This window comes from Oreochromis aureus, linkage group 3, assembly GCF_013358895.1.
Source record: "Oreochromis aureus strain Israel breed Guangdong linkage group 3, ZZ_aureus, whole genome shotgun sequence".
NCBI lineage: Eukaryota > Metazoa > Chordata > Actinopteri > Cichliformes > Cichlidae > Oreochromis > Oreochromis aureus.
Window position 1 is genome coordinate 10,041,223 of NC_052944.1, and position 14,888 is coordinate 10,056,110.

The window sequence follows — 14,888 nt, forward strand, 5'->3', positions numbered from 1 at the left end:
AAACACGCCTACACACAGTTTAACACCAGTGATTTGCTAATTAGTCTCCAGTGCTGCTTTCTTCAAGTTGTTTGTATAAATGTTACCGTTTGCTTTGAGAAAATTCAATATAAGAGACAGATTACATGATTGTCTACATATAAACAAATTAACCAAGTTAAAAATAAATCTTCAACCATGAAAGTATGTTGTACACACCATGTTTAATAATTCATCAAGCTTTCCATTAAAAGCAAAAAACAGTTAATTGCACTTAATTTTGCCTATGGATTGTGAGTGCCAACTGAATTGGTTTGGGCCATATGGATGTCAGCTTCTGAGTTGGAAAAATTAAGCCAATGTGTAAGTTCATTGCCTGTATTCTCCCAGAAAGCCACCAGATGGCAATAGATGTTGTTGCAAAGAAAGACTTTGGTGCTGTAGAAGTCTACAGGAAAACAGCTTAATGACTTGACATTTCACTGCGTGTCGTACCTGTATAACTATGCATGTGACAAATAAAGAATCTTGAATCTGTTAACTTTTGAATGAGCTTATGGCAGAGGTCGGCAACTACATTTGTCCAAGGGCCTGAATTTTTCTTGGCAGACACTGAGGGGCAGATGCTGTTGTACAATAAAATAATACAGTATCATAGGTAATATGTGATTATTTCATTATATTTTTCCTTCCAAGTTCATGTTATTTCTTCACCTGGTCAGTGTTGACGGACTCATTATCTGTACTGCAACAAGCCACAAGAGGGCGACTGTGATATGTTAAGCTTCATACTTGTGAGGCCATCGTGCTGTCCATCACTGTCACATGCAATGTCATGGTTTGTAAAGAAAACTCAACCTTAACCTCAACAACACAACCTCAAGCGGAAAGTTGATGCAGAAAACCGCTGCTATAATGAAGACTGAACCGATATGTATTCATAGGGCAACTCTTAGAAACGCTGTACCTGTAAACCTCATTTGCAGTGAAACTGTCGCTGTTGCTGAAGAATATAAATTGAGCTACCACAACACCACAAAGTATTCAAACCTCAAAGAGTCATATCCTGAACAGTCAGAGACCCATCGGAGAAAAAAAATGATGCTTTGAAACTTAACTGAACTTCAACTGAACAAGAGAGGGAAAATAACCACGTCTCAGCAGGCTGCCTGGGTTTTCTCCAAGCACAACAGGCCATATACTGGCAAACTGAGGAAGGTGATGCCCCTTAACGAGGCAGCTGTTTGAAGTGAACTGATTGACATCCAGGCCATTAGTGACATGAAGGCTGCTCTCCAGAGATGTTCTGGTTCAGAATGACCAAGAGACCTGGACTCCACTATCGGCTATCTGAAAGCTTGAGCACCGTTTGGGTGGCTTGTCCCCAAGAGTATGACACACGTTGGCCATGTATGTGCTCGCCATGTTTGGCTCAACATACACCTGTGAAGCTGCGTTCTCAAAAATTAACTCTATAAAATGCATTACAGGAATAGACTGTCAAGCCAGTCTTTGTGTATCTGTCATTCTCCTTTGGAGATGCCTTTGTGCAACCCGCCTCATCGCTCAGCCTCCATCTTCATCTCTACCACCACCAGCGTCTAGACTCTGGGAGGTTCTACTCTAATGCTTATCTCTGCTGGGGTTCTGTTGTGCCGAGACAGGCTGTTGGACTGTAACCGCCAAAATTCAAAATTCTGTACATCAGTAAATCATGTTGCTTTCATTCTAATTATCTGTTCTTATTGAACTGCTTTCAGGGCAACAGTCGAACAAAGACTGAACCACTGCTGATTCCTTATTAAGCTGCCCAAATGAAATCATCAGAGCAAGTGTGTTATTGCCACCAGGTGTGCGAGCCTGAAGGCGGGAAACTCCTCTGGTCCTGACAATGTGCATAGGGACAAATTGGCTGATAGCGATCGCCTGCTGAGGCATGGGTGTGTCCTGAGGTGACCTATTAGCTGTTAAAGGACCTATTAAAAGGGAGCTGGCTGAGTACTAATGTTAGTGTGAAAAAGAGGGACCTCCTGCCTGATTGTGAGGTGTGACGGCTCATTTGGAGACTGACCGGTCAGTGTAATGTGGCAACCCAGTCCCGACAGTAGGAGACAATGCGTGTGATTGACAGCACGGCAGAGGTACACCTGTGAGTAGTGTCTCCACTGTTGTTCACTAGGTGCAGCTGTGTTGGGAGAGGGTCACCATGGCTATTAGCCATGCCAGCTTCCAGGACGATGGTTCTGGTCAATATTTGTTTACTTGCAGGGCGATGCCACAAGGGGAGCTGCAGTGGCATCGAGCAACAGACTCCAGTGCAGAGTGTGAGCTGGGCTGGGATGTGACGAGCCCAGTGGAGGGACAATTCAATTCAATTTTATTTATATAGAGCCAAATCACAACAAAGTAGAAAAGCATTTGATCAGTGTAGTGAGGAAAAATCACTGAACAAATACGTGAGGTGAAAGATCAAGTCCATTATTATTCACCTTAATTGGAAAATAAATCTTAATCTCTTAAAGGTAAGTTAGACTTGGTTAGAGAGACAGATAAACATAATTTAAATGGCAAACTTCCTTGTAGACTTTCAGCAGATGATGAATTGCTTGTTATGGGATCTCTGTCTGAAGAATGGATCCTAACATACAGAACTTTTCAGAAATGGAACAAAGTGCTCTGTATCAAGAGTTGTAGCTCATTAATTTCTGTCATTTGGTATATTTTTTTTTTCCCAAGGCTTGTTGTCCAACTGATCCTGGTGCATGCAACACCTTCCTGTCCATCACTGAGCACTTAATGTTCCTCTGCAATGCTCACAGGATGGAGCGTTCCTCCCTATCAACGATGTGCACAATCTGATCATTGAAAGAGTGGCTAGTCCTCTGTTGGTGTAAAGAGACTGCAGAGTCCTGGCCTGATGAGGCAGCTCTTATATGTTGTGCCATCTGCTTAGCCAGAGGTTGTTTGGTTTCCCCAATCTACACCTTTATGGCAATGGTCCTTGCACCTTGTATACTGTATTACTGATTGTGCTGGGGAACCTGGTCTTTGGAAGGCAATATGTCTGTGAAGGTTCTGCGCTCTCCACCAATTGCTCTTAGAACTGAAGAAGCTTCTTGGATGAGAGGTGACATTTTCAAGAAACCTAAAGAAGTCCAGACGCTTTTCTTTCCAAGCTCCTTAGACTGGTCCTTGGAGTGGACCAAGTTTTGGAGTAATGTGTTTTACGGTTTGAAAGCCACAGAGGCACCGCGTTTTTAGAAAACACATGTCAGATACTCCTACTGAACAGAAGATCCTCAAAAATGCAAGAAATAAAAAAAACTCTGGGTCCAAGACACCCATGATGCCATCTTATGGATAATGACTAGAATTAGTTTTTAAACCGTATGACAGAGTACTCGTGTGTGTGTGTGTGTGTGTGTGTGTGTGTGTGTTCCTTTTTTTTCTTTTTTTTTAGGAGTGTGGGAAAATGAAACCGATGACGAAAAATTCCATCCAGTGTCATCACCAGGGAGAGCTTTAAACAGACCTTTTGAATTTTTAAAAATATTTTGCTTTGTACTCTTCACATTTGTGCTATTCCAGCTTTTGCTACCTTCTGTGGAGTCCAACCCCAAAGAGATAATTTTTCAGTTTACCAGGATCATCTTTATTATCACCATAGAATCTAGGCGTCCATCACAACAATTTAAAAAAAATCTTTACACACACACACACACACACACACACACACACACACACACACACACACACACACACACACACACACACACACACACACACACACACACACACACACACACACACACACACACACACACAGAGCAAAGAATTGTAGGCATTAATTTTCTAGTTATGGCATAAACACACTTCAGGGAATGTCTGCAAAATATTTATGTGTATTTAGATTTCAGTGGATGATTAATTATATGATGCAGCAGTGGGTGTAGTTAGCCGAATCTACAGGTACAACTGTAGATTAATGAAACTTTTGCTAGCTCTAAAAGGTCTTAACAACATTCAATAATATGTTACAGGAAATGCCTCCATTTTCTAAACATTGCTCTACATGATCAATAAAGCAGACAAAACTTGAATTGAATGAATTTTAAATGTTTACATTTTACACAAATTCTCCTCAAGGCAAACAAATTTAGGAGCCCTAAATGTGTCTGTACACATTCTGCAGGACAAACAGACGACTATGACTGAGAAAGCAACACGTGCATAACTGGTTACGGCTTTATCTGATGATGTAGCTGCTGCTGCAGAGCAATTTGTGAAAGTTAGACACAGGAAATGTGGCTGAATACTCTTTCCTGTTTAGAATACAGCAGACATCATACTGTGAGTAAGCTGAATATCCTCTGTATGCCATTAGTAACCTGTGCAGTTTACAAACTATTTCCTTTACAATACTGTGCAAAAGTCTTGTTTACATTTGTTTTAATGAAACAAATGGAAACATAAAGTGGGGGGAAATGTATATAAGGCAAACACAAGAGATATTCAAGAAAGGGTTTGTCCAGTTTTAACAAGCTTGAAAGCCAATATTTGGTATGATTACTTCTTCAACACAGCCTGCAATCTCTTGGGCAGCTTTCTTGTAGTCATGAGGAATAATTTTCCAGCCCTCCTGAACGATATTCAGAACTCTTCTTTGGATCTTTACCATCTTTTGTACCCACAGTTCTTCAAACTTTGGGGAGGCCAAATGATGATAGGTAGGGTTCCATTTTATGTGTTTGTTTTTTTTAAATCCAGGCATCCTTTTACTGCATTGGCAGTGTGTTTGGGACCATTATCATATGTTTGGGAAAAAGCTTTATTTTTCAGGATAAATAAATGTGCCAATTCAAACACTTTTCAGATTGTATTGTGTGCCAGATCACTTTGTGAACTGGTGCCAGGCACAAACATCCTCCACTGCAACCACTAAACATCCAAGGCATGGACATTGAGGCTGTGGATAGCTAGGTGGCTCAGGTCTTTTGGAGTGAAGGGCCCACACCTGAAGACCTTCTATGACTCTGTGGTGGCCTCAGCCACATTTCACAGTGTGGTCTGCTGGGGCGGCAGCATCTCTGCTGGGGACAGAAAGAGACTGAACAGTCTGATCCGGAGGGCCAACTTTAGGAGCCCCCTGGACCCAGTGGAGGTGAGTGACAAGTTCATGGAGGTTAAGCTGTCATCCCCATTGGACAACATCTCCCACCCCATGCAGGAGACCCCTGCAGTATAAAAGATTCTGTTCTGATGCTACAAATATATGGTAGTATTGTAACTTACATATATTTATATCTATATTGTACATTTATCTAAATTATATTTATTCTTATATTTCTTCTACCTTGTATAGTGTATCCATCTTTTTATAGTATGGTTCTTAAGTATACTGCTTATATTTATTTATCCCTGCCTTGTCTAGTTTGCTGCTGCAACAATATGAATTTCCCATCTCTGGGACTAATAAAGGCTATCTCGTCATCAAAATCTGCATATGTGTATGATTGGGTAAATGAGGCTTGTAGTAGAAAGTGCTTTGAGTGCTTAGTTATGTAGAAAAGTGCTTTATGAGTGCCAGTCCATTTGCAGTACCTTCTTCCTTATGAATAGCTTTTGGACAGTTGCTCTTTTGAGATAATTTCCCAAGACGCTTCAGGTGAACAATAGCTGACTCAGCTGAAGCGTCAGATGCATATCTCATGTGTCATGTCTTTGCTGGATTTTTACTTTTTCTTAAGTACATGTCTTTCAGACACCATTCTGCTGCTGTAGAAAGTATTTTAGACTTGGCATGTTTTCTTTTGTCCTTCACTTGTCCATAATTTCCTGCACACCATATTGTGTTATACTAGGTTTTTTGCTCAAGCTCTTCAGGAATCAAATTGTTTGTGCAAAAATACAATTGTGTGTTATCTTGGGCATTTTTCACAGATTCAAATAAAGTATCAAAAGATAAAATGTAAAATTGGTTCTTGAAACGCTGCAGGTTAGATTGACCATAAAAAAATCTGCACAGTCTTATTTGAAATTTATCTGCCACCCAGCAGTAGTGTAGTGGTTAAGATAATCACAACATGAATATCTGACAACTAGATGCAAATGTCCACGTTTGGGCAGTTCATTTCATCTTTCACATTTTAAATCCACAAAGTGCACTCATAAACGTAACGATCTTCGAAAGGTGTCACTGATTACCCCTTTGTTATTATTAAATTATTAAATATTAGATACTATGGTTATTACTACATAAACTGGAATGCATCAATGGTGCTTGGCCAGTTTGGGTCATAATAACTGGGTCATGCAAGCAAACATAGATACAGCATGGACTTTCCTCCATGATGATTTTATGGCTGAACTGAATGCATTTCCATGTAGTTTTTTTTTTAATCGAAAAGTAAACTAAACAGGATTACCCCTATAAAATGGTCTGGAGATGCTTTAGCAACATATATACTGCTACCAGTAAAGAAAGAACACTAGCAAAATGCAAAACTAGACAAAAATTAGTCAAGAGGGACAAGGAGAAGGGGACAGCCTGTGGCCACTACCTGCAAATCCATTTCCTTTTTAGTGGTTGTGCTGTCGTCTCATTCATTTACATCAAAGGAGATCAAATTGATTCACAATTATTTATGCTTCCTATATCGACAGAATGATATCCCTGAGGTTTAAAATTGCATGTTGAATCACTGCACAAAAGCTTACAATTTGTTAAAATGATACATATTGCAAGCCTTGCAAATCTAAAGAACATTTGAACTCTTACTGTTAATGCGAAACACCAGTGCATAACGCGAATGTACCTGATCTGTTCAGGCTGTACCAAGTAGTGAATACTTCCTGTCAGCCTGTGCAGAGTGTTTTCACAAGTTCTAAAGGTGCTCATATTTCTCATGATTATGCATAGACGTCAAGCAACCACTGACTCTGTTGTGGTTGAAGGTCAGCAGTTGCACGGCTTTGAGAAGATGGGCATGAAAAACAAGTTGTGAACATGTCATTATCAGCTTATTATTCTTTTGGAATTTAGCAGATGTCTTTTCTCGGTATGTCAAATATATTTCTATGCAGTATTGATATGATTTGATTATTTTTTTATTAATTGTCACAATCCCCTATTATTTATTAGGAAACAGGTACATGAGTTCCTCTGCCTTTACTAACATAGTAAGATGCAGTGAAGCTATATGAAACACGAGAAGATTTAAGATTTAAGATGAAAGGCCTTCATATTTGTACTGATATTTAAGATTGATTACAGATAAAAGAATTCTAGAACAACACCAAAATAACTGTACAAATGCTCACAGTATCATAGCATTGTCCCATCTTTCTGTACCATAATATTTATCTAGAATTGTTAATACCAAAGGAGGAGGAAGAAACCTACAAAGAGGAACAGCCATCAGCCAGAAAGCTCAGTTGCTTTCTGAGTCTATCGAGCAGAGGAATAAATAACATTTGTGTCCACTGATGCAGGCTTGTGGTGACTTTCTGTGTCTGGCCGAAATGTCACAGCTCCATTGTGCGGGAGTTCTGAAATCTGCCTCTGTCGATGAGAGAACTGTCAGTCTCATAGCTGAGTAGAAAAGTAAACAACCATTAACTGATAAATAGTGAAGGACACAAAACTAAACACTTCACCTGTTGTTTCAGATTCTCTTCTCCAGTGTGAGCTACAGCAAAAAATAGAAAATTTATTTTTGAATTATGATGTTAAAATATTTGCGTTATAGGATTAAAAAACAACAACTAAAGCAGCGGTAATAACAGACATGTAAAAAATAACAGACATGTTAAAAAAAAGAAAAAGAAAAAAAAATCACAATAAAAATACCTTTCTGAAGCTTTTTGATTTTAACAGCCAGACAAACGATGACTGTGATCAGGAAAACAGTCAGAACACCGAGGATCACACTCATCACATTTGGTAATCCGATAAAAGTGTCTGTGTCAAAGAGAAATTATAATAAATGAAATGACAGCAGCTGCAGTTTATTAAATGTGTGGTTCAGAATCTAACATCTTAAACTTTGACTCTTATTTTGATGAAATTCAATAAAACAAAATGAAGACATCATTCTTACCTTGGACCACTAAATCTGTTGCTTCGACAATAACCGTACTCTTCTGTATTTTATATCCACAGAAATAAAGTCCAGAGTCCAATAAATCCACTTGTTTAATTTTGAGAAACACAGTGGATATGTTGGTGCTCATTTCAAATTTTCCATTTTGAAATCCATCGCAGAATGAAGCAGGTTCATGAGGTTTGAACATCACAGCGATACAGGTGAGTTTGGCTCTGTTGGTCACTCTGAACCAGAATATCTGTGTGGGAGAACTGGAAAAGTTGGAGCACAGCAGCGTGACTTCTTTTTCAGACTGAACCTCCAAAGGTTGTGATACAGGGATCCAACCTGAAAAACAAAACAAACAAAAGAAAATAAATAAACAAACATGAAGCAACAGAATCTTAATCAACAGAATCAGCTGGTTCTGTGGAGTAAATGAGTTCCTGTCCTTACTGAGGCTGCAGACAAGTAAAACTATTAGAGAGTCAAAGTTCCTCATTGTGCACACAATGACCTTGAAATGGTGCTCTACAACAAGTTCTTATATGGTGATCTGAAGAGGTGTGGTTTTTAGTATCTGTGTGTGCTGTACAATACATCTGTGAAAGAATAATCACGCCCCCAGAAAGTTTAACCCTAACAGTGAACCAAAAGACAAAAATCGTGATTGTTCGCATGTAGACTCTCAAACCACTGTTGAAATAGTTTCTCTAACCTGCTCATTAAAAACAAACCTCTCAGAAAGTCCCAGTACAATTCCACATTAACACTCTTGGAAGTGGGGTTAGAGATGACCTTGAAGAATACAGCAACCAAATTAAAATGTATTCAGTGATCTGACAGCTTTGAGGTTTTATCTCTCCCTTTCTCTCTCTCTGAAACTCATCTCTCTAAGTCCTGATTTACACATTTGGTGGATCTTTGGAGAACCTATTAGTGGCTGACCTTGAGCTGGCTATGTGCCAATTATTTTGTGATTAACACAGAGCTTGTTCCTGCAAAGGAACAAGAATTTGATGGTAAACCTCATATGTATTGGAATGCACTCATCTACAGATCAATACACCATCCAAAAGCTGCAGCCGTGACCATTGTCTTATGTAGTGCAAGTCTGTAGTAGACTCCCAACGGCTCTCCTCTTCAGATGGCTTCATTCCTCAGGCCATATACTGTCTTACCTTATACAAGATGGGATCCTGCTCCTGTAGGCTTTTCCAGTGGCCTGGATCCCAGTCAACGTTCATGGCTCCCCACAAGTGTTCCTTCACCTGTGCTCTGAAGATACCAGATTACCACTTTTAATGGCATCCTAGCATTAACATTTTCCTGGCCAGGCTGGTATTTGATATCAAAGTGATAATGGGTTAGGCTCAGAGAGGGACGACAATCTGCTGCAGTACTCTTGCTGGAGCATTTTGGATTAGCATAGCCCACATAAGAAATTGCTAATCCATTTGCTGCCTTCAACTTTTTCCAGTTGAAACCACATTGATTTCCTGGTTCCTGATCTACAAACAACCTCTTAAAACAGGTTTTTGGCATTAGTGTTACATTAGAACCAGTATCTAATGAAAATATCACATCCTTACCATCAACAATACCTCTACTTGACGACATGTCCCTAAAAATTAAAAGAGGTTTATCTGGACTTAACCACCATCATCCTTTCCAGTCACCTGGAATTAATAGTTTAAAGCCATCTTGGATTGAGCTCCCCGAAACTGCTTTGCCATGTGTCTACTGATTCCACACTTACTACAGATGGGTCACTCTTGTTGATCCCACTGATGCCGTGCCCGTTCAACTGGCTGAGAAATTTGCTCTGTCGCTGGGAATGACTCTGAAACCTCACCACGTCTCCTGTACTGATAGGAACGAAAGTCCTGCCTTTCTCTCTCCCCTTTGGGAACTTGGCATGTCTGTGGAATTGCTGCTGGTCGAGCAAATTTCCTCAGCTCCTCCTGAAGAGTATTCTTAAGATCCACAATTTGCTCGTTCATTCCTGCGAGAATCTCCACTTTAAATTTATCTTTCCAATTTAAGGTGTCATGCCACTTTAAATCTCCTTTTACCATTGCACAGGCAAAGTTTTCATGCAAGCTGTGCAAAGCAACTGCTTCCCACTGTAAAGCCTCTTTACTCACCTGTTTGAATGAGAGATTAGGGTAATGCTTTAACAGATGCTGTAGATTTTATATCTCACCTTCTCTGAGGCCTAAGGCAAACTTATCATGCATGTGCAGGTCAGCACGCCAAGGGTCTTGTGGCTCTTTTATCTGCAGGCGGTGACTTCTCTTAAACGTGAAGTAAATTTTCTAATAGGCTCTTCTGGCCTTTGTCTGCAATTGTAAAACATGGCATGCAAGGTACCCACAGCTGTTTTATCCCCATATGGTTTTGCAGAAAATCACACTGCTGTACTACAGACCACTTTTGAACACAGAGCATTGCACTAATCTGGTTCTCCCAGTCTTCATAATTAGTGTTAAGCCCAGACAATTTTAGTACCCATTGTGCACCAATAAAAAATACTGAGACCATGTTAACAGTTTTGGATAATTCATCTGCCATATTGATCACTTTAAGGCAGGTGGTTTCATATACTGGCCACAATCCTGTTGACAATGCTAAACCGGCCACAAAAATGGCCTCCGCACAGGAAATGAATACGTTCTAATAGTGACCTGTAGAAAACCACCACATTCAAACTGAAACTAGGGCATACAAGATTTTCCTCTGAAGCAGACTAGTGGCTGCAGACACAGATCTGGCCTGCAATCCAAGGCCCAAAGCCACCATGGTCAAAATTGTTAGCCTGGTTAAAAACAGGAAAAGGTGGTCACTGAGAAAAACACACAGCCAAGCACATGTCAATATTGCTCTTCCTCACCAAGTCTTGAACAGTTTCCTCTCATCGGTTACCTCTAATTTCGGAGTAGGCTTTTCCTCCGTGAACTCCCATAATATGCAGGTCCAGCACACCAACAGTCTCCAATCCAGTCTTTTTTATCACAAAAATCCATATAAATACTAATTGAAAGAAATCCTCCACCCATTGTCATTTGATCACTTTAGAGCAAAACCTTGCAGGCCTGCAGGGTTTTGCTCTAAAATGCTCACCTCTCTCACTGGAGTCAAAAATTCCAACCATCTTCCCCACTATAACTGTGTCCTATAGAAAAATCCTCTTCCTTCCTGTTTTCTCTCCCCTTTATAGAGAAGGATTCAAATCATCACCAGTCAGCTCCTACCTGTACTGAACTCCAATAGGTGGCAGCTGGACGAGAGTGGAATCTGCACTCCCACATGGGTGTGGCCTATATCTCACACAAAACACAAAAACACCAAAGCATGCAATAACTGAAATGGAAAATAATGCCAACCCAATGTTTAGTGGGAGATTCACTCAATTATTCCACCATGCCACATTCTACAACATCTGCACTATTAGATTTTTACCACAACAACAGATATAAAATGATCAAAGAATCAGGCTGGGACACCAGTCCATTACTGTGGTGGTAGAATCAGCTCTCTGTGACGCTTCTGTCTTCACCCGTGGACAGAAACTCACTGCTATTGTCAGTAAAACCCAGATTTTACCAAACTGTGGCCACTACCTGCAAATCCATCCCCTTTTTAGTGGTTGTGTTGTTGTCTCATTCATTTACACCAAAAGGGGTTGAGAAGAGATATTTTACTGTTATTTTATCATTACATCAGAATCATATAATAAGCATTGCATTAAAAGCATTTATTGAAGCTATTGACATTACATTAACGTTTGTATTACAGTGATTGTTATAACCTCATGTTAATCTTCTATTTACAGGTGTTGGTATAATCATATAACCTTTCATTACAGGTGTAACCATGATCATCTTTATACATATTGCCGCTTGGTGCTTATTATGGAGTTGTGCTCACGTCAGTAAGGGTTAAAAGCTACAGTCAGCGGGATGTCTGGCTGATCTATTGAGGGAAGTGACGTAGAGCGTAGAAGGCCGCACATGCTTACAAAACACATATATCATGTTATTCATCATTATCCTTTATTCATTTATATTCTTTTATTAAGCTTTGAGTAGTGGCATTTGATTAGAACATTTATTACATGTATGGTTTCAGTTAGGTTATTGCACACATGAAGAGTTGGCCTCTGTCCTTATAGACAGAGTGAATGCTGAGGTCGAGGCACACACGCACACATACAAGCAGCAGTTAAACTCATGTAGAGGGGGGAGTTCAAACATTTAAATAATAGTTTGCAAGGCCTTGTAGCTGTTTGATTATGCTTGCAGGAGAGACTGTTTGTTCCAGGGGATAAGCAGAGTTAGAAGATTACTGGGAAGGATCTGGCCTCGGAAGAAGAAGAGATGTTCTTTTAATGTGTTAAAAGTTGTCAACATTGATTGTATTGTACCTACTTTACGCATGAGGGGGCGTTCCAATACCCTGATGTTCATAAAAACTATTGTTGTGTGGTTTTCGGTGAGAGATCTGGTGCTGTCTGCGTACAGTGTCCCATCTCCCACACGTGTGCATTAAAATCATCGTTTGACTTGACCTGGCCGGACCAGTGTTGTTATTTTGGTTTTCCTCCTGTATCCATCCCCAATATTTTGAACCCGTAACAGTTTGGGGGCTCGTCCTGTGGTATTGGGGTGGAAATTGAATCTGGAGGTTTGGACGGTCCGAGGGGGTCGAACGGACAGGCGCAAGCCAGTGGTCTGAAGTGAGTGGGCAAGCTGGCACATCTAAAAGTTGAGGCACTACCTGTTGAATTATTCCAAAGTGTGCCAAATTGGACATTGACAAAATTAAAAGTCTGCTCACTGAAATTACTGGTGAATGTCTGTTTTGATTTTGGTGAAAATCTCATGAGAAGTTGAAGTTGAAATAAGAATAATGGAAGTTTTAAAGTGGGTTCAAGTCCCAAGTATTGAGTAAAGTGAATAAGGAAAAGGAAAACAGTGAAAGTGAGTTAGAGTCTCACGTAGAAGTTAGGGAATTGGTTATTTTGTGGGTTAGAGTCCCCATTGGTCATAAGGTCGGACCTGCGTCAGTCATACACTTGTTCTGAGGTGTTGATTGTTGTTTCAAAGTATTTTGTGGGTTAGAGGCCCCATCGGTCATAAGGTCGGACCTGCGTCAGTCATACACTTGTTCTGAGGTGTTGACTGTTGTTTCAAAGTATTATAAATTCTTTAAGAACGGCAGCGGGGCTGCTAAGAAGCGCAAAGCCCGGAGGTTGTGCTCCCTCTTTGGTTCGGACGCGGACCATCGACTTATCGGCGAATAGGGATAACACAGTTGGCTTGACTGCAGATTACAGGGCAGCCTGGAACAAGCTAAGAGTTTGACGCTCTTTGTTTGCGCTTTTTTGGTCGACAGAAACCTGGTTTCGGGCGTGAAGCTTTAACTTAAAACTTCGAGAAAGCCTTGGCTGTGAAATGCCAAAAATAGAGATTCAGGCAAAGTTTGGGTTGGTTAACGCTTTTAAATTTGGTTAGGGCACTAGAAATCGGGCCACCGTCGGGGATGGAGTATGGATTGAATTGGTCGCAAAAAACTCAGGGAGTTTATTGGTTGGACCGTTAATTTAAATTTGTCGAAATTGTGTAGGTGTGAAAAGGCCTGATAATCTCTGCAGTTGTAAATAAAACACGTCTTTGTAATGTAAAATAAGAGAGTTTGGTGTGGAAGGAGGCTCTGTATGACAACAGCGCGCTGCAGCGCTGCGAGCTATTTTTAGACTGTCTGTGAACATGCAAATGAGGCGGCTGCTGTGAAGCGCACAGAGGGCTTGTACTTCCTGTTTAGCGTATTACTGAGTTTTATAATCATGATTTGAAAATATTGTTAAAAGCCTGTAAATAAGATGCTGATTTTGCTCACCATATTAGTAAAATGAGTTTTGATTTATTGTTGTGAATACATGATTAATGGCTGTGGTTGGCATATTTCTCTTGTGATGCAAAGCTGGATGTTTTAGAGTTTGAAAATGCTTTTTTGTTTGAAATTGATAAAATCATAAAATGATTTGGTTTATTTTTGTGGTGTGAAGCATGATTTTATAAGATCTTTAAGTGGTTATTCTTTCCGTTCAATAATATAAGCATTTACATTTAATTTACTTTACTCTTTGGTTCTATCATTATTTAGGGGGTGATTAGGCACGAATTTTACCACCATATGTGGTGTAGCAACTTCATTTTATGTAGATAAAAGGCATGCTTATTTCAGGGCCGTGCCAAATTGAAATTTCACCTATAGGGGATCTTCTTTACATGAGTTGCATTTGTCACAGTGAGTACGAATAAATGATTAAATACAATGAATTTTCTTGAGGATGTGTGTGTTTCTAGGGATAATGACTACTGGTTTTATACATTTATATTGAGGAGCGGATGATTGAGGCTGAGTATGTGCATATATAATGTGAAGACTGCTTTGCAGCCGCTGGGTGTGAGTAGCTGTATGTCTATGACCGGAACTCTGCATGCCCATAAAAGGCAACTGCCTGACTGTGTGAAGTGTGAACCCAGCGAGAGAGAGAGTGAAATCTAGGCAGATGGAGCGAATGGACGTCGTAAGAAAAGAAATACTAATTGTATGTTTTAGTGTGTTAATACAGGTGGCTACGGACCTGGACCAACCGCCCACCACAAGCACAGCGCCCAGAACAAAATTATAGTAATGGGAACCACACTCAGCAAGAATCAGCAGCTGTGGAACTGACAGCAGTGAGGAGAAAATTAGAGGAGAAATCAAGGGAAGCTGTAACACATAAAATTGGGGCCAACGGACTTGTGGAGGTTG

The 14,888-nt window shown here is 40.2% G+C and overlaps 1 protein-coding gene across 1 annotated transcript; it reads right to left on the reverse strand.

Annotated features, from left to right (window-relative positions):
• Positions 1–7,101: 7,101 nt before the first annotated feature.
• Positions 7,102–8,595, reverse strand: LOC116317516. The gene is made up of 5 exons (XM_031736303.2): positions 8,520–8,595; positions 8,079–8,411; positions 7,829–7,939; positions 7,636–7,667; positions 7,102–7,540 (listed from the first exon to the last, which is right to left on the reverse strand). Exons 1-5 carry the CDS (start codon positions 8,563–8,565, stop codon positions 7,427–7,429), a joined length of 636 nt encoding a protein of 211 aa, XP_031592163.2. The 5' UTR covers positions 8,566–8,595; the 3' UTR covers positions 7,102–7,426.
• Positions 8,596–14,888: the final 6,293 nt, after the last annotated feature.

Excerpts from the sequence above, each read along its gene's own strand:
- LOC116317516 (XM_031736303.2), bottom strand. The coding sequence starts at position 8,565 with ATGAGGAACTTTGACTCTCTAATAGTTTTACTTGTCTGCAGCCTCA. Across the intron at positions 7,940-8,078 it reads AACAGATTTAGTGGTCCAAG|ACACTTTTATCGGATTACCA; the intron begins GTAAGAATGATG and ends TCTTTGACACAG. Across the intron at positions 7,668-7,828 it reads AATCAAAAAGCTTCAGAAAG|CTCACACTGGAGAAGAGAAT; the intron begins GTATTTTTATTG and ends TTTTTGCTGTAG.